Consider the following 25,787-nt stretch of genomic DNA (forward strand, 5'->3'; position numbering starts at 1 on the left):
GGTCCTAATGCCTGTCTCTTCCAGTCGCTGGAAGCTGTCAGGATTTCTGCTGCCCTTCAGTTTTGAGTGGGGTGTTGAGGATTGAAACCTCTCTTCAACGTCCTGTCTTTGGACAAAGCCGCCTGGAATAACTGCCGCAGGGTAAGAGCCTGACTCGTCGCCAGTGTTAAGTATGTGTATTGTATTGAACAATTAACACAAAGACTTAAACGTATAACTCAAACAGGCCTTTACTGGTTGGAGGTAGGGACTGCACATAGGTCTTTACTTCATGCCCACAGGCGGGAACTGAGGGGAGATCAGTACCCACAGTACTATTTATACCCCTATGGCCAGGAGTGGTACTGCGTATCACTACGCCCAACAAGTAGTGCAGTCCTGTCCATAGGTTCAAAGTAGCACACATATTACATACACAACATTTTCCAGTTCTGACGCAGGGTCATCGACCTGGAACGTTAACTCTGTTTCTCTCTCTACAGATGCTGCCTGACCTGCTGAGTATTTCCAGCATTTTCTGTTTTTATTTCAGATTTCCAGCATCCCCAGTATTTTGCTTTTGTAATTAAACAGATGTTCAATTTACTAACCAGAAGCTCCAAATATTGCAATACTACATATTTTCTTTGGAGAGTCTTTAATATATAAAAAAATCAAGATCATTATATTGCACATTCTCCCCGTGTTTGTGTGGGTTTCCTCCGGGTGCTCCGGTTTCCTCCCACAGTCCAAAGATGTGCGGGTTAGGTTGATTGGCTATGATAAATTGACCTTTAGTGTTAGGGGGATTAAATACGTGGGGATAGGGTGGGATATGTGTTGGTGTAGGGGTTACGGGGATCGGGTGGGATATGTGTCGGTGCAGGCTCGATGGGCTGAAATGGCCTCTATCTGCACTGTGGGGTTTCTGTGATTCTGTGATTATCACTACCATAGAAGAAGTAAATATTGATGTTCACTACAACAAATTTGTATGGTGCTTCTGTATGTTTTACAAAAACAATTAAAATTCTGTACTACTGTGTTTAAAGCAGTAATACATTAATCACATGCAACAGATTGATAGTTCTGCAAAACCACACAACAAGCAAAATGGATCGACAAGATGGACAAAGTATGACTAAACAGGGACCTTCAGCAATTCACTTCCCAAACTCATTCACGTTGTTGCGTCTTCTCAACTCCATGGGTCCGCGAGTTTCTGACAAATCCCAAACAGCTTCAGAATCCCCCTCGCTGTCTTCTGTGGAGTAGCTGGGCACAGACTCGGTCTCATCAAAAAATGATGATGCAAACAGTTTGCCAGTTACTGGATCAATATCCTCGAATGAATCTTCCTCGCTATCTGCAAAGGCCTGATCTTCAGTCAGTTGTGTCTTTATCTCAATGTCCTGGATAAATTCTTCGAGATTCTCAGAGACAGGAACCGGTTCTTCTGGAGTGGGGGAGAAAAGGTTTAAAATCACAATTCTGAACAGAAACTATATTTTTAATTATATAAAACTCTATTTCACTGGTATGAAAGTACCACAGATTCATAAGACAAAACTTAAGCTGTGTTTTTTTTAAATATTCTTCCTAAATTTCCCCTTTAATTCCTCAAGCACCATCTTTTTCAAAAGGATATTTTAAGTTTTTGCAAACAATAGGAACATTTAAAAATATAAGATTACCATTATGTTCTGGGAACAACAACAACTACTTGCATTTACACAGCGCCTTTAACATAGTAAAACGTCCCAAGGTGCTTCACAGGAGCGATTATCAGACAGAATTTGACACCGAGCATTCAAAATGGAGGTCCTCCACAAGTACAACTAAGATAGTGATGTACGTTAATTCATTTTAATTATTTTAAAACCTCAACACTTTACTAGATATACACCAGTCATGTTACCCTCAATATTAGGCGCCTGCCTCTCTTTCATCAGCTGTCTTAGTTGCTGAAGCTGTGTCATAATTTCATTCTTCTGCTCAGAAGCGACGGCATCGACACTGTCATGAATGCAAAGCAACAAGTAAGACTGAGCTGCTAATGTTAAGCAGGGTTAACGGCATTAAATTGGCACAGCTGTTCATCAATATACTCAGAGGAAATGCGGTTGGATCTTGCAAACTAAGCATCATATTGCATAGTTTGCAACTAATTGTAATCGTAAGAGCTGCTAGGAATTTTTGTTTAATATTCCTTCCCGGGATGTGGGCGTCGCTGGCAAGGCCAGCATTTATTGCCCATCCCTAATGGGGCACTACTTCAAGTACAGGTTGACTATCCTTTATCCGAAAACCTTGGGACCAGCTGTGTTTCGGTTTTCGGAAATTTTCGGATTTCAGAAGGTATTGTTTCAGACTGGGAAACTCTGAACATTAAATTAATTTGATAATTAGTATTTGTATTTAATATAAATTTTAAAAGTTCAGGCTACCTCTTGTGACTGTTGCGTGTCTCATTCCCCTTCCTGCTTCTCTGTGCTGCCGCCCCCAGTCTGTTTACAGCTCCCCCTGCTCCGTATCTGAATTCCTTGACTTAGCGGGAGTCTGGGGCTCGACTGCCGCCGCCAGTTGTGGGAAAGCCAGATATCGGCTGACTCCTACACTAAGCTGGCCCGCAAAGCAGGTCAGAAAAGCATCGGCCGCGTCGGGTCATGTTTGGCGCCACTCGGGTTATGTCGTGCGCACGACTTACGCTCCACAAAATAACTTTCGGTTTTCAGAAGTGCGGATAAAGGATAGTCTACCTGTATTCCATTCTTTTAAAAAAAAAACAGTTGGACCCTTCAATGGCACAAGTCAATACTTCACTTTGAACAAGTTGCACCCCAGACAGTAACAAATTTTTGTTTCCAATGCTTTTCCTTTTGTTTAAACATAATTGTGGAACTGTTATATTTTGTGAATGTATAAACTCTGCAATTTAACAAGTTTTAGCAAAGTTAATCATTAAAAAAACAAAAATATTCATAAACAACGCCTAAAAAACAAAATCTTAGCGCGAGATAAATACATCAAGTAACCATGGATAATTCAAAGATCAATTCGGGGTAGCTGCTGGTTACAATACTGCTGTGCTGGGATCTCAGCTAAAGGCAAGACATCAAAACTCTACCTCCACTGAGCTTAGCCCTGGATGGAGAGGGAAAGTTGTGTTACTTTGGCAGAGCCAATTTTTGGCAACTAGCAGGTCAACCGTGAAATGTCACTCTGGACATTGCTTTCCTTCTTCTCTCAATGGATGTGGAGCAGTGGTGAAAGAGTGTCCCGGTCTTTAGTAACTTTACCTGACTTAGTTCCACCCGAGTCCCCAGTGTGCTGCCTCTCACCCCCACCCACCCATCTCTTGTGCTTTTCTCCACACCTTCTCCAACTCTCGTGTCTCTCTCCCCCGTTCACCCCAACTCTCGTGTCTCTCCACCCGTTCACCCCAACTCTCGTGTCTCTCTCCCCCGTTCATCCCAACTCTCGTGTCTCTCTCCCCGTTCATCCCAACTCTCGTGTCTCTCCCCCGTTCACCCCAACTCTCGTGTCTCTCCACCCCCGTTCACCCCAACTCTCGTGTCTCTCCACCCCCGTTCACCCCAACTCTCGTGTCTCTCCACCCCCGTTCACCCCAACTCTCGTGTCTCTCCCCCGTTCACCCCAACTCTCGTGTCTCTCCACCCCCGTTCACCCCAACTCTCGTGTCTCTCCCCCCGTTCATCCCAACTCTCGTGTCTCTCTCCCCGTTCACCCCAACTCTCGTGTCTCTCTCCCCGTTCACCCCAACTCTCGTGTCTCTCCCCCGTTCACCCCAACTCTCGTGTCTCTCCCCCCGTTCACCCCAACTCTCGTGTCTCTCTCCCCCGTTCACCCCAACTCTCGTGTCTCTCCCCCCGTTCACCCCAACTCTCGTGTCTCTCCACCCCCGTTCACCCCAACTCTCGTGTCTCTCCCCCCGTTCATCCCAACTCTCGTGTCTCTCTCCCCGTTCACCCCAACTCTCGTGTCTCTCTCCCCGTTCACCCCAACTCTCGTGTCTCTCCACCCCCGTTCACCCCAACTCTCGTGTCTCTCCCCCCCCGTTCACCCCAACTCTCGTGTCTCTCCCCGTTCACCCCAACTCTCGTGTCTCTCCCCGTTCATCCCAACTCTCGTGTCTCTCTCCCCGTTCACCCCAACTCTCGTGTCTCTCTCCCCGTTCACCCCAACTCTCGTGTCTCTCCACCCCCGTTCACCCCAACTCTCGTGTCTCTCCCCCGTTCACCCCAACTCTCGTGTCTCTCTCCCCCGTTCATCCCAACTCTCGTGTCTCTCTCCCCCCGTTCACCCCAACTCTCGTGTCTCTCTCCCCCCGTTCACCCCAACTCTCGTGTCTCTCCCCCCGTTCACCCCAACTCTCGTGTCTCTCCCCCCGTTCACCCCAACTCTCGTGTCTCTCCACCCCCGTTCACCCCAACTCTCGTGTCTCTCCCCCGTTCACCCCAACTCTCGTGTCTCTCCCCCCGTTCATCCCAACTCTCGTGTCTCTCCCCCCGTTCACCCCAACTCTCGTGTCTCTCTCCCCCCGTTCACCCCAACTCTCGTGTCTCTCCCCCCGTTCATCCCAACTCTCGTGTCTCTCCCCCCGTTCACCCCAACTCTCGTGTCTCTCTCCCCCCGTTCACCCCAACTCTCGTGTCTCTCCACCCCCGTTCACCCCAACTCTCGTGTCTCTCCCCCGTTCACCCCAACTCTCGTGTCTCTCCCCCCGTTCACCCCAACTCTCGTGTCTCTCCCCCCGTTCACCCCAACTCTCGTGTCTCTCTCCCCCGTTCACCCCAACTCTCGTGTCTCTCTCCCCGTTCATCCCAACTCTCGTGTCTCTCCCCCCGTTCATCCCAACTCTCGTGTCTCTCCCCCGTTCACCCCAACTCTCGTGTCTCTCCCCCCGTTCATCCCAACTCTCGTGTCTCTCTCCCCGTTCACCCCAACTCTCGTGTCTCTCTCCCCGTTCATCCCAACTCTCGTGTCTCTCCCCCGTTCACCCCAACTCTCGTGTCTCTCCCCCCGTTCATCCCAACTCTCGTGTCTCTCTCCCCGTTCACCCCAACTCTCGTGTCTCTCTCCCCCGTTCACCCCAACTCTCGTGTCTCTCCCCCCGTTCACCCCAACTCTCGTGTCTCTCCCCCCGTTCACCCCAACTCTCGTGTCTCTCCCCCCGTTCACCCCAACTCTCGTGTCTCTCCCCCCGTTCACCCCAACTCTCGTGTCTCTCCCCCCGTTCACCCCAACTCTCGTGTCTCTCCCCCCCGTTCACCCCAACTCTCGTGTCTCTCCCCGTTCATCCCAACTCTCGTGTCTCTCCCCCCCGTTCACCCCAACTCTCGTGTCTCTCTCCCCGTTCACCCCAACTCTCGTGTCTCTCTCCCCCGTTCACCCCAACTCTCGTGTCTCTCCCCCCGTTCACCCCAACTCTCGTGTCTCTCTCCCCCGTTCACCCCAACTCTCGTGTCTCTCCCCCCGTTCACCCCAACTCTCGTGTCTCTCCCCCCGTTCACCCCAACTCTCGTGTCTCTCCCCGTTCACCCCAACTCTCGTGTCTCTCTCCCCGTTCACCCCAACTCTCGTGTCTCTCCACCCCCGTTCACCCCAACTCTCGTGTGTCTCTCCCCCCGTTCACCCCAACTCTCGTGTCTCTCCCCCCGTTCACCCCAACTCTCGTGTCTCTCCACCCCCGTTCACCCCAACTCTCGTGTGTCTCTCCCCCCGTTCACCCCAACTCTCGTGTCTCTCCCCCCGTTCACCCCAACTCTCGTGTCTCTCCACCCCCGTTCACCCCAACTCTCGTGTCTCTCTCCCCGTTCACCCCAACTCTCGTGTCTCTCCCCCCGTTCACCCCCAACTCTCGTGTCTCTCCACCCCCGTTCACCCCAACTCTCGTGTGTCTCTCCCCCCGTTCACCCCAACTCTCGTGTCTCTCCCCCCGTTCACCCCAACTCTCGTGTCTCTCTCCCCCGTTCACCCCAACTCTCGTGTCTCTCCCCGTTCACCCCAACTCTCGTGTCTCTCTCCCCGTTCACCCCAACTCTCGTGTCTCTCCCCCCGTTCACCCCAACTCTCGTGTCTCTCCCCCCCGTTCACCCCAACTCTCGTGTCTCTCTCCCCGTTCACCCCAACTCTCGTGTCTCTCCCCGTTCACCCCAACTCTCGTGTCTCTCCCCCCGTTCATCCCAACTCTCGTGTCTCTCCCCCCGTTCATCCCAACTCTCGTGTCTCTCTCAGTTCATCCCAACTCTCGTGTCTCTCCCCCCCGTTCACCCCAACTCTCGTGTCTCCCCCCGTTCATCCCAACTCTCGTGTCTCTCTCCCCCCGTTCACCCCAACTCTCGTGTCTCTCTCCCCGTTCACCCCAACTCTCGTGTCTCCCCCCGTTCACCCCAACTCTCGTGTCTCTCCCCCCGTTCACCCCAACTCTCGTGTCTCTCCCCCCGTTCACCCCAACTCTCGTGTCTCTCCCCCGTTCACCCCAACTCTCGTGTCTCTCTCCCCGTTCACCCCAACTCTCGTGTCTCTCCCCCGTTCACCCCAACTCTCGTGTCTCTCCCCCCCGTTCACCCCAACTCTCGTGTCTCTCCCCCCGTTCACCCCAACTCTCGTGTCTCTCTCCCCCGTTCATCCCAACTCTCGTGTCTCTCTCCCCGTTCATCCCAACTCTCGTGTCTCTCCCCCCGTTCACCCCAACTCTCGTGTCTCTCCCCCCGTTCACCCCAACTCTCGTGTCTCTCTCCCCCGTTCACCCCAACTCTCGTGTCTCTCCACCCCCGTTCATCCCAACTCTCGTGTCTCTCTCCCCGTTCATCCCAACTCTCGTGTCTCTCTCCCCCGTTCACCCCAACTCTCGTGTCTCTCCCCCCGTTCACCCCAACTCTCGTGTCTCTCTCCCCCGTTCACCCCAACTCTCGTGTCTCTCTCCCCGTTCACCCCAACTCTCGTGTCTCTCCCCGTTCACCCCAACTCTCGTGTCTCTCTCCCCCGTTCACCCCAACTCTCGTGTCTCTCTCCCCCGTTCACCCCAACTCTCGTGTCTCTCTCCCCCGTTCACCCCAACTCTCGTGTCTCTCTCCCCCGTTCACCCCAACTCTCGTGTCTCTCCCCCCGTTCACCCCAACTCTCGTGTCTCTCTCCCCCGTTCATCCCAACTCTCGTGTCTCTCTCCCCGTTCATCCCAACTCTCGTGTCTCTCCCCCCGTTCATCCCAACTCTCGTGTCTCTCCCCCCCGTTCACCCCAACTCTCGTGTCTCTCTCCCCGTTCACCCCAACTCTCGTGTCTCTCCCCGTTCATCCCAACTCTCGTGTCTCTCCCCCCCGTTCACCCCAACTCTCGTGTCTCTCTCCCCCGTTCACCCCAACTCTCGTGTCTCTCCCCGTTCACCCCAACTCTCGTCTCTCTCCCCCGTTCACCCCAACTCTCGTGTCTCTCCCCGTTCACCCCAACTCTCGTGTCTCTCCCCCCCGTTCACCCCAACTCTCGTGTCTCTCTCCCCCGTTCACCCCAACTCTCGTGTCTCTCCCCCCGTTCACCCCAACTCTCGTGTCTCTCCCCCCGTTCATCCCAACTCTCGTGTCTCTCCCCCCCGTTCACCCCAACTCTCGTGTCTCTCCCCCCGTTCACCCCAACTCTCGTGTCTCTCCCCCCGTTCACCCCAACTCTCGTGTCTCTCTCCCCCCGTTCATCCCAACTCTCGTGTCTCTCCCCGTTCACCCCAACTCTCGTGTCTCTCCCCCCGTTCACCCCAACTCTCGTGTGTCTCTCCCCCCGTTCACCCCAACTCTCGTGTCTCTCCCCCCGTTCATCCCAACTCTCGTGTCTCTCCCCCGTTCACCCCAACTCTCGTGTCTCTCTCCCCGTTCACCCCAACTCTCGTGTCTCTCCCCCCGTTCACCCCAACTCTCGTGTCTCTCCCCCCGTTCATCCCAACTCTCGTGTCTCTCCCCCCGTTCACCCCAACTCTCGTGTCTCTCCCCCCGTTCACACCCAACTCTCGTGTGTCTCTCCCCCCGTTCACCCCAACTCTCGTGTCTCTCCCCGTTCATCCCAACTCTCGTGTCTCTCTCCCCCGTTCACCCCAACTCTCGTGTCTCTCCCCCCGTTCATCCCAACTCTCGTGTCTCTCCCCCCGTTCATCCCAACTCTCGTGTCTCTCTCCCCCCGTTCACCCCAACTCTCGTGTCTCTCCCCCCGTTCACCCCAACTCTCGTGTCTCTCTCCCCGTTCACCCCAACTCTCGTGTCTCTCCCCCCGTTCACCCCAACTCCCGTGTCTCTCCCCCCGTTCACCCCAACTCTCGTGTGTCTCTCCCCCCGTTCACCCCAACTCTCGTGTCTCTCTCCCCGTTCACCCCAACTCTCGTGTCTCTCTCCCCGTTCACCCCAACTCTCGTGTGTCTCTCCCCCCGTTCACCCCAACTCTCGTGTCTCTCTCCCCCCGTTCACCCCAACTCTCGTGTCTCTCCCCCAGTTCACCCCAACTCTCGTGTGTCTCTCCCCCCATTCACCCCAACTCTCGTGTGTCTCTCCCCCCGTTCACCCCAACTCTCGTGTGTCTCTCCCCCCGTTCACCCCAACTCTCATCTCTCTCCCCCTGTTCATCCCAACTCTTGTGCTTCTCTCTCCTGCCCAACCAGAGTCTGCTCTCTATATATAAAACATACAGGAGAGAGTAAATGATAGAATATACAGGGGATTAATTCCTGCATCAGCTGTGCGTTATGTAAAGGGGGGAAGTCATTGTGGAACAGCAAATTCAACACAACTGAAAGTGATTTTCTACAATAGTGTAAACATAATATTAGCCTCTGCTCACTCCACTGGCCCAGAATCTGTTTACATTCATATAGATTCACTCCACTCGTGGCCCAGAATCTGTTTGTCCTATGAGGAGAGATTGAGTAGATTGGGCCTATATTCTCTAGAGTTTAGAAGAATGAGAGGTGATCTCATTGAAACATATAACATTCTTATAGGGCTTGACAGGGTAGATGCTGAGAAGTTGTTTCCCCTGGCTGGAGTGTCTAGAACCAGGGGTCACAGTCTCAGGATAAGGGGTCAGCAATTCAGGACTGAGATGAGGAGAAATTTCTTCACTCAGAGGGTGGTGAATCTTTAGAATTCTCTACCCCAGAGGGCTGTGGATGCTCAGTCGTTGAGTATATTCAAGGCTGTGATCGATAGATTTTTGGACATGAAGGGAATCAAGGGATATGGGGATAGGGTGGGGAAGGTGGAGTTGAGGTAGATGATCAGCCATGATCTTATTGAATGGCAGAGTGGGCCATATGGCCTACTCCTGCTCCTATTTCTTATGCACCTTCATATAGACACACCACTAGCCCAGAATCTGTTTACATTTATATAGATTCCCAATGATTCTACTCCCAGTTGGTAGTGTAAGAAGCGTGCAGTTATTTATGCTGATCTCCATTCGCGGTAAGAGCCTGGCCCTTCCCCCCCCTCTCAGCCTGCCCCCGTTCTTCTGTTTCTCCTCTTGTCTCGAGCTTCCAATGTTGTTCTGCCGCTAATTGATTCTAGCCAACAAACGCCAATCCATTCAGGAGGTAAACTATTACACGTATCTCAGTGATCTGGCATGGAGACCAAATTAGAAGTTACTGCTAGGTTTGTAGGCTCTTTATTTTACATAATGAGAGTTGTCTGACAGGCTCAAAGCTGTGATCCCAACTGTCCATGAAAGGTGGCTACTGACAGTAGATGGCCACAGCTGCCACAACAAGGATTTCCATGCATGGGGTTATAGATTAACAGCAGCCTGAGTTAGATAGCTTACAGTAGTTTTTAGTACAGAGATTTTCCTACCTAATAACTATCTGTGGGACCTGCCAGATGGACTGCAGAGTCTTTTCCGATCCTGTACTGTCCTATGTTCCCAATAACTAGAGGCACAATGCACAGAGTATAAAATGCAACTTTATTAAATAACCAGAGCGTCAGTCCTTACTAAATGCACAATTTGTTATTTATTTTGATTTAGAAAAGCAGATGGTGGGGGGGGGGGGGGGGGGCGGGTGGAATTTGAAGAGCAAAAGTGGACCATTTAACGTGCATTAACTATATGGCTAAGTCCTTGTCTCGTTTTGGACGGAGCAAAGGGTGGCAACAGTAGAGGACCCCCTACTGAACAAATTCCACTTTAATCACTGATGTGGCTAGCTGTGGCCAGGTGGGGGTGAAGACAGCAACTTATATAGCCCCTTTAACATAGTGAAGGCACTTCATGGGCGGATGGGGAATGTGGAAATCAGGCAGGGATTAGAAGAGTTGGGCGAGGAGACCAAAGGCAAAGTCAAGGAAGTATGATTAGAGGACCCCTTTAAAAAGCGGAAAGATGTGAAGAAAGGGAGCTCCAATAGGCAAGCCATGGTGGTTGAAGGGTTTGCCACCAATGAAATGGGAGTGGAGGGGTGGGGAAAGGCACAGTGGTCTGATTTCAGAAGAGCAGAGCATGTGAGCAGAGATGCAGAGCTGCAATATTGATAGGGGAGAGCAAAAATTCGAATGGATTTGTAGTCAAGGACAAAGATTTTCAAGTAAAGCCGGCACAGGCTCAACGGGCCGAATGGTCTTCTTCCGTGCTGTAACCATTCCATGAAATGTATTGAGAGATGGGAGCCAATGGAGGTTGGTGAGGACAAGTATGATAGGCGAGTGGGACCTAGTGAGGGATAGGGTTGCAGACAACAGAGTTTTGGATGAGCTGGAATTTCTCTAGGCGGATCCCGCGGGTAGACCATTGCAGAAGCAGGACATGTTGCGGAGATGAAACTAGGCAGTCTTGGCGATTGACTGTGCATGGGACTTGTAGCTCAGCTTAGGGACGAACAGCACGCAGAGTTTACACATTGTCAAGTGTAGCCTGAACAAGCAACCAGGAAGGCGGGGGGTGGGTGGGTGGAATCAGGGCCTGGGATGCGGAAGTTATGGCGAGAACCAAACAAGATGGTTTTGGTCTTGCCAAAGTTTAGTTGGTGCAAAGTTCTAGCTCATCAACAATTTGACATCAGCATGCAAATATCATGAAGTCAAGGGTGGTGACAGAAAAGATAAAGCTGGGTGTTATCATATACGTATGGAAGCTGGCTCCATGCTCATGGATGATGTCTTCAGCAGACAGTGTGTACAAGACGAAAAGGAGGGGAGCCAAGGATTGAACCTTGGGGCACACACTGGAGGTGGACACAAGAGGAGGGCACTGTAGGAGGTCAGGAAGGTAGGAATGGAAACAGAGAGGAAACCTTGAAAACAGAAGCCAAGGAGGTGAATCACAGAGGAGAAACAATGGAGGATCGAATGGCCAACTGTATCAAAGTCACAGAGAGGTCGAGGAGGGATAATGCGCTGGTTAGCAAATGAGGAAGCTTAACAAAATCAAACTAACATTTAGGGTGAGAAACAGAACAAAAACACCTCAGCGGAACAGTAACGATCACTTACCAGCTGGTGAGTGGATCCAACTCTTTTACCAATGAGTCCAGCATTCGCTCGGTCTGTGCCAAACGCATCTCCAGTTCAGAAAGCTGATTTTCTAGTACAAAAGTTTCTTGTTACTAAAAAAATAACGAGAGCTGCTTGCAGTACAAGTATTAATGTCACCCTTGGCTCAGTTGGCAGCACTCCCGCCTTTTGAGTCAGGTCCTGGGTGCAAGCCCCATTCCAGAGACTTGAGCACATCATCTAGGCTGACACTTCAGTGCAGTGCAGTACTGAGAGATTTCCATTCCCCTTCCCCAAAAGCCTTTGTAAAATTCCTTCTCGGGATGTAGGCGCCGCGAGCAAGGCCAGCATTTATTGCCCGTCCCTAATTGCCCTCGAGAAGGTGGTGGTGAGCCACCTTCTTCTTGAACCGCTGCAGACCCGTGTGGTGAAGGTGCTCCCACAGCGCTGTTAGAACATAAGAAGTAGGAGCAGGAGATACGGCCCCTCGGGCCTGCTCCGCCATTCAATAGGATCATGGCTGATCCGAACCTAGACTCACGTCCACTTCCCTGCCCGCAACCCCTAATTCCCTAATCAGCTAGGAAACTGTCTATCTCCGTTTTAAATTTATTTAATGTCGCAGCTTCCACAGCTCTCTGAGGTAGCAAATTCCATAGATTTACTACCCTCTGAGTGAAGAAGTTTCTCCTCATCTCAGTTTTGAAAGGGCAGCCCCTTATTCTAAGATTATGCCCCCTAGTTCTAGTCTCACCCATCAGTGGAAACATCCTCACCGCATCCACCCAAATCAAGCCCCTTCACAATCTTATGTTTCGATAAAATTGCCTCTCATTCTTCTGAATTCCAATGAGTAGAGTCCCAACCTACTCAACCTTTCCTCATAAGTCAACCCCCTCATCTCTGGAATCAACCGGGAGGGATTTTGACCCAGCGACGATGAAGGAACTGCCGATATATGCCCAAATTGGGATGGTGTGTGACTTGGGAGGTGATGGTGTTCCCATGCGCCTGCTGCCCTTGTTTGGTACGACCTTTCTAAATTCTGCGCAATGGTTAACGTACGGCATGATTTTTCTGGTGCAAACTGGTTAGTAAATAATTTCGCAATTAAGATGAGCGATGATGAATCCAAGCAGTTTAGCTAATTGACATCACACATCCCGGGGAGGAAAGGGCACACCCACCGACACAGACAGCTGTCTAAATGGAGTCACCGCTACTGAATATCACAGATTTCAGTAGAATCAAAGCTGTGCCACAAATTGCATCATTTTCCACTGCAGAAATGTTGCATTTTCCACAAATAGTAATTACCTGCGCGATTAGCTTAAAAAGTATATACCTGTATTTTTCCTCTTATTGGCAACCTCTTTATTTTTCTCATTGCTTAATTTTTCATTTTCATTGAATTTTACCTGAAAAGGCAGAAAAGATATTTCAAACAATAAGATATTATAGCTAGCACGATAAAACCCTTACAAAAACTGCAAGCTATTTTTCCTGCTACAGGAAACTCTTGATTTACCGGCACCTAAATAACCAGAAATCTCTGTTAACCGGCAAAATTCAGGAGTAAGTTCAGGTAAGTTTTACTTCATATTAGTGGCCGTTCCTGGATCTGTGGCCGTGTAACCGAGGTTCCTGCACCTGTTGCTATGCAACAGGGACGCCTGGATCTGTGGCTGGGGTTCCTGCACCTGTTGCCATGCAACAGGGACGCCTGGATCTGTGGCTGGGGTTCCTGCACCTGTTGCCATGCAACAGGGACGCCTGGATCTGTGGCTGGGGTTCCTGCACCTGTTGCCATGCAACAGGGACGCCTGGATCTGTGGCCGGGGTTCCTGCACCTGTTGCTATGCATGATTTGGACAGTATGATTTGGACAGGTTGAGTGATTGGGCAGATGCATGGCAGATGCAGTATAATGTGGATAAGTGCAAGGTTATCCACTTTGGTGGCAAAAACAGGAAGGCAGATTATTATCTGAACGGCAATAGATTGGGAGACGGGGAAGTGCAACGAGACCTGGGTGTTCTTGTGCACCAGTCGCTGAAGGTAAGCATGCAAGTGCAGCAGGCGGTTAAGGCGGCAAATGGTATGTTGGCCTTCATAGAGAGAGGATTCGAGTACAGGAACAAGGATGTCTTGCTGCAGTTGTACAGGGCCTTGGTGAGACCACACCTTGAGTGTTGTGTGCAGTTTTGGTCGCCTTATCTGAGGAAGGATGTTCTTGCCATGGAGGGAGTGCAGCAAAGATTCACCAGACTGATACCTGGGATGGCAGGAATGACTATGAGGAGAGATTGGGTCGATTGGGTTTATACTCGCTGGAGTTTAGAAGAATGAGGGGGGATCTCATTGAAACTTATAAAATTCTAACAGGACTAGATAGACTAGATCCAGGAAGGATGTTCCCGATGGCCGGGGAGTCCAGAACCAGGGGTCAGCCATTTAGGACAGAGATGAGGAGGAATTTCTTCACCCAGAGAGTGGTGAACCTGTGGAATTCTCTACCACAGAAGGCAGTTGAGGCCAATTCATTAAATATATTCAAGAAGGAGTTGGATATATTTCTTAAGGCTAAAGGGATCAAGGGATATGGGGGAAGGCAGGGACAGGGTACTGAGTTTGGATGATCAGCCATGATCTCATTGAATGGCGGAGCAGGCTCGAGGGGCCGAATGGCCTACTCCTGCTCCTATCTTCTATGTTACTATGGGACACCTGGATCTGTGGCAGTGTACGGGGCTCTCGTACCTTTTACTATACCTCTCTGTAATCCGGACTTTTTGATAAACCAGCACCACGCCGGTCCTGTCGGTGCCGGATAAAAAAAGTGTTTCCTGTATTACTATTTACGTGCCAGCTGTGGCTCAGTGGGTAGCACTCTCGCCTCTAAGTCAGAAGGTTGTGGGTTCAAGTCCCACTCCAGAGACTGGAGCACAAAAATCCACACTGATCCTCCCAGCGCAGTGCTGAGGGAGTGCTGCACTGTCGGAGGTGCCGTCTTTCGGATGAGACGTTAAAATCGAGGCCCCGTCTGCTCTCTCAGGTGGACGTAAAAGATCCCACCACTATTTGAAAGAAGAGCAGGGGGAGTTATCCCCGGTGTCCTGGGGTCAATATTTACCCCTCAATCAACATCACTAAAAAAACAAATTATCTGGTCATTATCACATTGCTGTTTGTGGGAGCTTGCTGTGTGCGTTTCCTACATTACAACAGTGACTACACTTCAAAAAGTACTTAATTGGCTGTTAACGTGCTTTGGGACGTCCGGAGGTTATGAAATGCAAATGCTTTATAAAAACCCTTGCAAAAACTGTAAGCTATTTTTCCTCCTATAGGACTGCTAGATCATTGATTTTCGGAAGCAGTAAATTCTAGATTGCATTCTCTGTAAAATAGAAGCAGGCTGTCCAGGACAAGAGCACATATTCTAGGCTGGCGCTTCAGTGCAACACTCTTTCGGATGAAATAAACACAGAAAATGCTGGAAATACTCAGCAGGTCAACCTATCATGGCTCAACGCCTCCAACTAAATAAAGGATAGAAGAATCTCAGATGGATATATTAAGCAATTTTACTTGTCGGGGGTACGGTAGTGTAGTGGTTATGTTACTGATCTAGAGGCCTGGACCAATAATTCACAGACCACGAGTTTAAATCCCACCATGCCACTTTGGGTAATTCAATTCAGGTTTTTTTAAATCTGGAAATAAAAAGCTGGCATCAGTAAAAGTGACCACGAATCTGTCAGACTGTCGTAAAAACCCAACTGGCTCGCTAATGTAAGGACCAACGTTCCCGCTAAGCTGTGCGGCCGTCTGCCCGGGACCGACTTTTCAAACGTGAAATTTTGCGCATGCGCGCAACTTTGAATGGGCCGCGTAGCCCACTAAAGGGACCACGCACCCAAAAAACAAATTAGGGACAATATTGGCCCTTACCCGGAACGCCTATCCGTGACTCCAGTCCCACACCAACATGGTTAACTAACTGCCCTCAGTTGTATCAATCCACTACAAACGCACAGGCTGCAGCAGTTCAAGAAAGTGGCCCACCACCAGCTGCTCAGGGCAGGGTCGTTCAAGGCGGGGCTCGGTGAGATTTTTGTTGGGCAAGGGTATCAAGGGATGTGGAGCAAAGGCGGGAAAATGGAGTCGCGGTGCAGATCGGCCGTGATGGCGGAGCAGGCACGAGGGGCTGAATGGCCTACTCCTGCTCCTAACTAGAGATGGGCCAATAAATGTGACGCCCACATCCTGAAAGTGAATTAAAAAAAAGTAGTCAGAACAAGATGTTGCAGCGGTGTCCCGAGTGAGTGGCATTTGATTGTAGCTTGGTTTGCGATCCAGCGCAGGCGATGGGAGATGGGATCGCTAGTTGTCGCACAATGCTCTTAAGAGAATCTCTTCTGTACCTTCTCCATGGCCTCAACATCCTTACTAAAGTAGGGTGCCCAACGGACATGGTATTCTAACTGTAACCTAACTAACGATTGTATAGGTTTAGCATTACCTCTTTGTTTTTGTACTCTATGCCTCTTATTATAAAGCCTAGGTTTCCACTTGTTATCAACTTGTCCTCCCACTCTTAATGATTTGTGTATCTGAACAACTTGCATTTTTACAGTGCCTTTAATGCAGTAAAACATCCAAAGGCGCTTCACAGGAGTGTTACAAAATAAAATTTGACACCGAGTCACATAAGGAGATATTAGGGCAGGTGACCAAAAGCTTGTTCAAAGAGGTAGGTTTTAAGGAACTTCTTAAAAAGATGAATGGCCTACTCCTGTTCCTAACTACAGATGGGCAATAAATGCCTGCCTTGCCAGTGACGCTCACATCCTGACAGTGATTTTTTTTTAAATGTAGTTCGAAGATGTTGCAGCAGAGTCCCGAGCGAGTGTCATTTGATTGCAGCTTGGGATGGGATGGGGGATGAACCCCTAAATCGCTCTGCTGTTCTTGTAACGTTTTACCATTTCATATAAATGACATCTTCCTCTCAAAATGTACCACCTCATAATCCTCCCCCATTAAACCTCATCCTATTATCTATCTGCACAATCTATTGATCTATCTATGTTCTCCTGAAGTTACTGTCCTCGCTCCGTATTTTTGTGCCATCCAGTTTTTTTTTTAAATACAGGAAACTTTCGATTTACCGGCACCTAAATAACCGGAAATCTCGGTTAGCTGGCAAAATTCAGGAGTAGGTTTTACTTCATATTGTATTTGCCTTTCTCCGTCTGTTGCTGTGCAAGGGTGTGGCTGCAGCTGTTGCTAAGCTACAGAGACGCTTGGAACTTGTGGCCATTGTTCTACACTTACAGGGTTTGTTGCTTTATACGGAGCTCTCAGCTCCGTATCTTTTACTATAGCGTTCGGTTATCCGGAATTTTTGATGAACCGGCACCACGTCGGTCCCGTCCGTGCCGGATAAAAAAAAAGTTTCCTGTATTGTGCTCGCTATCCCCGAGTCTAGATTATTTAGAAAGAAAGACTTGTATTTCTACAGCGTCTTTCACGACCACTGGACTTCCCAAAGCGCTTTACAGCCAATGAAGCACTTTTGAAGTGTAGCCACTGTTGTACTGTAGGAATATATTGAGATCAATGATTTTAACATTGTCCCCACCACCAGCTACACATCCTTCAAGTCCGAACCACATCCAATAACCAATGTTCCCGCTAAGCTGCGTGCGCGGCTGCGCAGTCATCGGCAAGATCCCGCGGAGGCCGCTCACCTGCTTTTACATTGCAAATACCGTACATGCACAGAAATTTAAAGGGACATAAGAAGCAGGAGCAGGAGTCGGCCATTCGGCCCCTCGAGCCTGCTCCGCCATTCAATAAGATCATGGCTGATCTGATCTTGGCCTCAACTCCACTTCCCTGCCCGCTCCCCATAACCCTCGACTCCCTTATCGTTCAAAAATCTGTCTATCTCCACCTTAAATATATTCAATGACCCAGCCTCCACAGCTCTCTGGGGTAGAGAATTCCACAGATTCACGACCCTCAGAGAAGAAATTCCTCCTCATCTCCGTTTTAAATGGGTGACCCCCCCTATTCTGAAACTATGTCCCCTGGTTCTAGATTCACCCAGGAGGGGAAACATCCTCCCTGCATCTACCCTGTTGAGCCTCCTCAGAATCTTATATGTTTCAATAAGATCCCCTCTCATTCTTCTAAACTCCAATGAGTAGAGGCCCAACCTGCTCAACCTTTCGTCATACGTCAACCCCCTCACCTCAGGAATCAACCTCGTGAACCTTCTCTGAACTGCCTCCAATGCAGCGCATTAAAAGAAACAGGCACAACTGTATAAAACATGTTTCTTAACGCCCCATTACCATCTCCTCTTGCCTTGAATATCTCAATGCCTCTTTACTGCTCCTGCCTTCCATCCTATCACAGACCTTTCCTTTTGTTCTTTCATCCCCTCCCCCCTTTCCCAGCCCCTAAACTTGCTTTAAAATCTGTTCCCTTTCCTGCTTTTTTCCAGTTCCGACGAAAGGTCATCGACCTGAAAACGTTAACTCTGTTTCTCTCTCCACGGATGCTGCCTGGCCTGCTGAGTTTTTCCAGCGTTTTCTGTTGTTATTGTATAAAACTTAGTTAGGCCTCAGCTAGAGTACTGCGTGCAGTTCTGGTCACCACATTACAGGAAAGATGTGATTGCACTAGAGAGGGTGCAGAGGAGATTTACAAGGATGTTGCTGTGAGTAGAGAATCTTAGCTATGAGGAAAGACTGGATAGGCTGTTTTTTTCTTTTCCTTGGAACAGAGGAGGCTGAGGGGAGACCTTACTGAGGTGTATAAAATTATGAGGGGCCTAGATAGAGTGGATAGAAAGGACCTATTTCCCTTAACAGAGGGGTCAAAAACCAGGGGGCACAGATTTAAAGTAATTGGTGGAAGGTTTAGAGGGGATTTGAGGGGAAATTTCTTCACCCAGAGGGTTGTGGGGGTCTGGAACTCACTGTCTGAAAGGGTGGTAGAGGCAGGAACCCTCATCACATTTAAAAAGTACTTGGATGTGCACTTGGGATGCTCTAACCTGCAGGGCTATGGACCAAGAGCTGGGAAGTGGGATTAGGCTGGAGAGCTCTTTGTTGGCCGGCGCGGACACAATGGGCCGAAATGGCCTCCTTCCATGCTGTAACTTTCTATGATTCTATGAACAAAGTGCAGCTTACAGGGAACATTGCCAATAACCGTTAGCCTCTGTTTAGCCAAATTCTGATCCATTCTGCCGCATATTGTAAATTATACATTTAGTTGTGAAATTGTAAATACTATATTGCCAAATAACTAATACGTTTTGTTACACTGGAAAAGAAATATCACAGACAAAAAAACAAACAAAACGTCCTATACACATGGATCCACATAGAACAAATAACAAGGCATTCCCTCCTAGTTACACTATTGTCACCTTGGCCTGTGGGAAAACATTAAAAAAAAATGGGGAAATGTTAACAATTTGCCAATTCAGTGGCAAAGGTGAGCAGCATTCACAAGCATTCTTAGTTACATTTTTTTAAATATTTGTTCATGGGATGTGGGTGTCACTAGCAAGGTCAGCATTTATTGCCCATCCCGAATTGCCCTTGAGAAGGTGGTGGTGAGCTCCCTTCTTGAACCGCTGCAGTCCGTGTGGTGAAGGTGCTCCCACAGTGTTGTTAGGGAGGGAGTTCCAGGATTTTGACCCAGCGACGATGAAGGAACGGCGATATACTTCCAATTCAATTCAATTTTATTTGTCATATATGCAGCAGACGTGTGTACTGCACAATGAAATGTTGATTTTTACGAGTCCTCCCAACATTGGAATAAATATGGCATAACAAATGATAAAAATACTAATAGAAATACTAATAGAAAGACAGTAATAATAAATAAAACAACAGTAATAAATAATAATAAATTAATCATTCATGAGTCTTATGGCCTGGGGGTAGAAGCTGTTTGAAACCTGTTGGTACGAGACCGTATGCTTCGGTATCTCTTACTGGACGGGAGCAGGGCGAAGAGGTTGTGGCTGGGGTGACTCGCGTCTTTAATGATTCTCAGGGCCTTCCCCCGGCACCTCTCGGGGTAGATATCCTGCACAGCAGGTAGTTTAATTCCTATAGTATGTTGTGCAGCTTTCACCACCATTTGTAGAGCCTTGCGGTCTGTGGCAGTGCAGTTGCCATACCAGGTAGTGATGGTGCGTGACTTGGAGGGGAACTTGGAGGTGGTGGTGTTCCCATGCGCCTGCTGACCTTGTCCTTCTAGGCAGTATAGGTTGCGGGTTTGGGAGGTGCTGTCGAAGAAGCCTTGGCGAGTTGCTGCAGTGCATCTTGTAGATGGTACACACTGCAGCCACGGTACGCCGGTGGTGGAGGGAGTGCATGTTTAAGGTGGTGGATGGGGTGCCAATCAAGCGGGCTGCTTTGTCCTGGATGGTGTCGAGCTTCTTGAATGTTGTTGGAGCTGCACTCATCCAGGCAAGTGGAGAGTATTCCATCACACTCCTGACTTGTGCCTTGTAGATGGTGCAAAGGCTTTGGGGAGTCAGGAGGTGAGACACTCGCCGCAGAATACCCAGCCTCTGACCCGCTCTTCTTGCCACAGTATTTATGTGGCTGGTCGAGTTAAGTTTCTGGTCAATGTGACCCACCAGGATGTTGATGGTGGGGGATTCGGCGATGGTAATGCCGTTGAATGTCAAGGGTCGGTGGTTAGACGCTTGCTTGTTGGAGATAGTCATTGCCTGGCACTTCTGTGGCGCGAATGTTACCTGCCACTTATCAGCCCAAGCCTGAATGTCATCCAGGTCTTGCTGCATGCGGGCATGGACTGCTTCATTATCTGAGGAGTTGTGAATGGCACTGAACACTGTGCAATCATCAGCGAACATCCCCACTTCTGACCTTATGATGGAGGGGAGGTCATTGATGAAGCAGCTGAAGATGGTCAGGCCTAGGACACTGCCCTGAGGAACTCCTGCAGTGATGTCCTGGGGCTGTGATGATTGACCTCCAACTGCCACAACTATCTTCCTTTGTGCTAGGTAGGACTCCAGCCAGTGGAGAGTTTCCCCCCCCCCGATTCCCAGTGATTTCAGTTTTACTAGGGCACACTTGATGCCACACTTGGTCAAATGCTACCTTGATGTCAAGGGCAGTCACTCTCACCTCCTCTGGAATTCACCTCTTACGTATTATGTTATTTATAAAGTGCACTACAGTGATGCGCTTACCTGCACAAGTTTGTAAACTGCATATACACCTATGCCTACCGCATAAAGTGGCATTAACTGGAAAGCAAATCCTTTGTTTCTGCCCTGAGCCTTCTCACCGTTCATTTTCTTTTGATTTACATTTCTCGTCTGCTGCACCCTGAGATTAGCTGCTCCTTTGGGACTATTTGATTGAGAGTTTGCATTCAATGACTGCCCTCTTCCAGGACCTGTAATACGAATCAAATGAATATATTTTTTTTTAAAAGCCATTCAACATGACATGAAACTGCATGAATCCAGTAATACCATGCACTGAAAGAGTCAAATGCAGCCATACAAAGTATGCAATATATAAAAGCACATAAATATTAAAAAGGTAGACAGAATTTCAGCCACTGTTAAAATGACTTGGTGCATCAAAAGTAGGCTTCTAATACTTTGCTGTAAAAAGAAACAACAGAAGCTGAGGCTCTTAACATAGACGATAGGAGCAGGAGTAGGCCATTCGGCCCCTCGAGCCTGCTCCACCATTCAATGAGATCATGGCTGATCATCCAAATTCAGTACCCTGTCCCTGCTTTCTCCCCATATCCCTTTAGCCTTAAGAAATATATCTAACTCCTTCTTGAATATATTTAATGAACTGGCCTCCACTGCCTTCTGTGGTAGAGAATTCCACAGGTTCACCACTCTCTGGGTGAAGAAATTCCTCCTCATCTCAGTCCTAAATGGCTTACCCCTTATCCTTAGACTGTGACCCCTGGTTCTGGACTCCCCCGCCATCGGGAACATCCTTCCTGCGTCTAGTCTGTCTAGTCCTGTTAGAATTTTATAAGTTTCAATGAGATCCCCTCTCATTCTTCTAAACTCCAGCGAGTATAAGCCCAATCGACCCAATCTCTCCTCATACGTCATTCCTGCCATCCCAGGTATCAGTCTGGTGAATCTTTGCTGCACTCCTTCCATGGCAAGAACATCCTTCCTCAGATAAGGCGACCAAAACTGCACACAATACTCAAGATGTGGTCTTTAGACCAAAGGAGTTTAAGAGGTGTTCAAAATTATGCGAGGTTTTGAGAGAGTAAATCGGGAAAAGAACTATTCCCACTGGTCAGTGAGTTGGTAAGTATACGATCATTGCCAAAATGAAAAAGGGAGAGGTTAGGAACGTTATTTATCTTTTTAAACAGAGGGTTGCTAGCAATGTTCCCTTTAAGCGGCGTGGCCGCGCAGCGCTCTGGAGGTCCCACGCAGCCGGTGATCTGGCTTTAAAATAAAAAAACGCGCATGTGCGGAATTTTGAATGGCCACGTGGACCAAAACAATTTAGAGGGAACATTGGTTGTTAGGACATGGAATGCAAAAACAGGGCTGATAGCAGAATCTATAATAGCTTTGAAAAGCAAAGTGGATAAATATTTGAAAGATAATTTTTTTAAAATTTTTTTATAGGGTTTGGGGAGAGAGCAGGGCAATGTGACTAAGCAGAGTGCTCGGTCAGAGAGCATCCACAGGCACGGTTGGGTCAAATGGCCTCCTTCTGTGCTGTAAAATTCAACAGCCCCGAAATCCGAGGGTCCACGCAAGTGCTCACAAGCAAAACCTGCGCCCCGCCCTAGACCCAAGTCAGAGGTCCTTGTCCCAAATCATTGGGAGGGGATAATTTGCATGGTCAGAGCAGGTACATCACGGGGCTTTATACAGCGCTGGTTAGGCCACAACTGGAGTATTGCGTCCAGTTCTGGTCACCACACTTTAGGAAGGATGTGAAGGTCCTTGAGAGGCTGCAGAGGAGATTTACCAGAGTGGTTCCGGGGATGGGGGATCTTAGCTACAAGGACAGATTGGAGAAGCTGGATTTATTTTCATTGGAACAAAGGAGGTTGAGGGGTGATTTGATAGAGGTGTACAAGATTATGACGGGTTTGGATAGGCTAGACGGGGTAAGGCTGTTCCCACTAGTTGATGGTACAAGGACTAGGCGACACAGATTTAAGGTTTTGGGCAAGAGATACAGGGAGGTTGTGAGGGAAAACTTTTTTTATGCAGCGAGTGGTGAGGACCTGGAACTCGCTGCCGACGGAAGTGGTGGAAGCGAAGACACTCACTGTTTTCAAGGGGAGACTGGATAGGCATTTGAGGGAAATAAACTTGCAGGGCTACGGGGATAGAGCGGGGGAATGGGACTGACTGGACTGCTCTGGAGAGAGCCGGCACGGACTCGATGGGCCGAATGGCCTCCTTCTGTGCCGTTATGACTCTATGACACCTACAAAGCTACATCTGTGGCACCCTCTGGGATCGATTAATTTTCCCTCGCAACTGTTTGGGGCACCCAAGACACGCACCCTTGACATAAGGGGGTAGACGGACGGAAGCTCTGCCCACTGCCACCTCTTTCTGAACTAAAGGGCCAGTAAACAGGGTAGAAGCCAGGTGGAACCCCAAATTCCTGGCCGCCCCGAGTGGATATTGGGCTTTTTGTTCTGTCCAACCCCAGGAATTTCAGGGCCGGTGATTCTAAATCCAATCAAACTACATTTGTAACTCGCAAAAGTAGTCAATAACCCCGATTACAACTTATAATGGCGTGTGACGATAAATGTTGCGGGAAGTACTGCCAAAATGCAAAAAAAAAAAAATTTAATCGGGACTTAAGCCTACAAACTTTATAGGCACATTTATTGGAATTAACTTTTCACTCACCAAGCACTGGCACTTGAACTTTAGCCAGAAGAAATTAAGCCTAAAAAAGGAATAAAATGCACCTTTGGTATAAAAAAGGAGCTAGTCAGTGGAGCAAGGACAATCCAATAATAGGCCACAAAAAAACAGGTGTAGCAAGAAAGTAACTACATGGGTTCGGACATGTCCTTGTTATCTCAGTGATGCTACCTGTAAACTAGCGAATTGCTATCTTTCACCACTGCAGCAGGAGACGACAATACCGCTGGCTAGTTACCAGGCAACCCTATATATATCATGTTTATAAAGATAGTCTCTTAGCTCAGGGGAGCAATGATGCAGGCTGTGCCTTGGAGAAAACATCACTTACCATTGCATTATTAACACATTAGGCTGTTAGAATAGGTGCTTATGTTCTCTCAGCTGTGGCTCAGTGGTATCTCTCTCACCTGAGTCAGAAGGTTGTGGGTTCAAGTTCCACTCCAGAGACTTGAGCACAAAATCTAGGCTGGCACACCCAGTGCAGTGCTGAGGGAGTGCTGCACTGTCGGAGGTGCCGTTTTTGGGATGAGATGGTAAACCGAGGCCCCATCTGCCGATGGTCCTATTCGAAGGAGAGCAGGGAAGTTCTCCCATCTCCCCACCCTGGCCTTACAGCTGGTCAGTCTGTGACCGCCCCACCTGGTCCTGGCCCACCCCCTGGTCAGTGTCTGTACCCCATCCCCACCCAGTCAGTGCCTGTACCTCCCCGGCCGGCGCCTGTACCTCCCCGGCCGGCGCCTGTACCTCCCCGGCCAGCGCCTGTACCTCCCCGGCCAGTGCCCGTACCCACTGGTCAGTGCCTGTACCTCCCCGGTCAGTGTCTGTACCCGCTGGTCAGTGCCTGTACCTCCCCAGTCAGTGCCTGTACCCGCTGGTCAGTGCCTGTACCCGCTGGTCAGTGCCTGTACCTTCCAGGCCAGTGCCTGTACCTCCCCGGCCAATGCCTGTACCCACTGGCCAGTGCCTGTACCTCCCCGGCCAGTGCCTGTACCCTCAGTCAATGCCTGTACCCACTGGCCAGTGCCTGGACCTCCCCGGCCAGTGCCTGTACCCACTGGTCAGTGCCTGTACCTCCCCAGTCAGTGCCTGTACCCCTCCGGTCAGTGCCTGTACCCACTGGCCAGTGCCTGTACACTCGGTCAGTGCCTGTACCTCCCCGGCCAATGGCTGTACCCTCGGTCAGTGCCTGTACCTCCCCGGCCAACGGCTGTACCTGGGGGGCGATTACGTCCCGCTGACGGCCCCGCGGCCTCCTTCTTTCCGCCGGGCCCCAGGAACATCCGTGGAATCACCACAAAGACACAAATAAAGAGGCTCAGGGCCAGCGCCGTCTGCTGAACCATCGCCATGGCAGCGGAAGGCCCACCGCCCCGGTCCCGCCCACAACCCAGGCTCTGCCCACCGCCCCGCCCACAATCCCGGTCCCGCCCACCGCCAGGGCACAGGCCCCGCCCACAACCCAGGCCCCGTCTCCGCCCAGAACCCAGGCTCCGCCCACCGCCAGGGCCCAGGCTCCGCCCACAGGCCTACGGAACGCCGCACGCCTGCGCCGTACCAACTGTTTCGAGACTCATTCGCTTTTCCCAAATAACAACAGAAAATGCTGGAAAAACTCAGCAAGTCAGGCAACATCCGTGGAGAGAAATTTGAGTTGACGTTTCGGGTTTGACATCTGCAGTATTTTGCTATCGCTTTTCCCACCAGTTGTTTTGTCCAGAATGTCTCAGTTGCTTCACTTTCTGTGGGAAGGTGCAGGCGGATATGTTTGGAGTGCTTGGTCAATGTAGGAAATAACATCATTATTATTTAATTTGATAAGTTTCCTTTGTATAATTTGGGTGCCCCTCTAAAAATGAGGGCACTTTTGTTGATACAAAAGCAAAATACTGCGGATGCTGGAAATCTGAAATTTAAACAGAAAATGCAGGAAGAGGGATAGATTTTAAAGCAAGTGGGGGCTGGCCCTCCTCCTGCTTTTTTCCAGTTCTGACGAAGGGTTTCTGGCTCGCGTCTTTGATGATTCTCAGGGCCTTCCCCCGCGGGGCACCTCTCGGGGTAGATATCCTGCACAGCAGGTAGTTTAATTCCTATAGTGTGTTGTGCAGCTTTCACCACCATCTGTAGAGCCTTGCGGCCTGAGGCGTTGCAGTTGCCATACCAGGTAGTGATGCAGCCGGACAGGATACTCTCGATGGTGCACCGGTAGAAGTTGGTGAGAATCTGGGGGGCCATTCCAAATTTCTTCAGTCTCCTGAGGAAGAACAGGCATTGGCATGCCTTCTTGGTTACGACGTCGATGTGATGGGACCACGTTAAGTCCTCCGTAATGAATACACCCAGGAATTTGAAGCT

The 25,787-nt window shown here is 49.6% G+C and overlaps 1 protein-coding gene across 1 annotated transcript; it reads right to left on the bottom strand.

Annotated features, from left to right (window-relative positions):
* Positions 1 to 620: 620 nt before the first annotated feature.
* Positions 621 to 24,810, bottom strand: LOC147106418 (uncharacterized). Its single transcript, XM_086009516.1, has 6 exons — positions 24,649 to 24,810; positions 20,727 to 20,935; positions 12,810 to 12,882; positions 11,465 to 11,555; positions 1,898 to 1,995; positions 621 to 1,435 (listed from the first exon to the last, which is right to left on the bottom strand). Exons 1-6 carry the CDS (start codon positions 24,782 to 24,784, stop codon positions 1,143 to 1,145), a joined length of 900 nt encoding a protein of 299 aa, XP_085865642.1. The 5' UTR covers positions 24,785 to 24,810; the 3' UTR covers positions 621 to 1,142.
* Positions 24,811 to 25,787: the final 977 nt, after the last annotated feature.

The sequence above is a fragment of the Somniosus microcephalus genome, chromosome 16, assembly GCF_052327205.1.
Source record: "Somniosus microcephalus isolate GS21.2 chromosome 16, FLI_Smic_1.0, whole genome shotgun sequence".
In the NCBI taxonomy this organism is placed as follows: Eukaryota; Metazoa; Chordata; class Chondrichthyes; order Squaliformes; family Somniosidae; genus Somniosus; species Somniosus microcephalus.

Bases quoted from the DNA above. Each gene is read 5' to 3' on its own strand.
- LOC147106418 (XM_086009516.1), bottom strand. From the start codon at position 24,784: ATGGCGATGGTTCAGCAGACGGCGCTGGCCCTGAGCCTCTTTATTTGT. The intron at 20,936-24,648 runs GTACAGCCGTTG...TTCGTATTACAG, and splicing joins GGGACGTAATCGCCCCCCAG to GTCCTGGAAGAGGGCAGTCA. The intron at 1,996-11,464 runs GTAAGTGATCGT...CATTCATGACAG, and splicing joins TTGGATCCACTCACCAGCTG to TGTCGATGCCGTCGCTTCTG.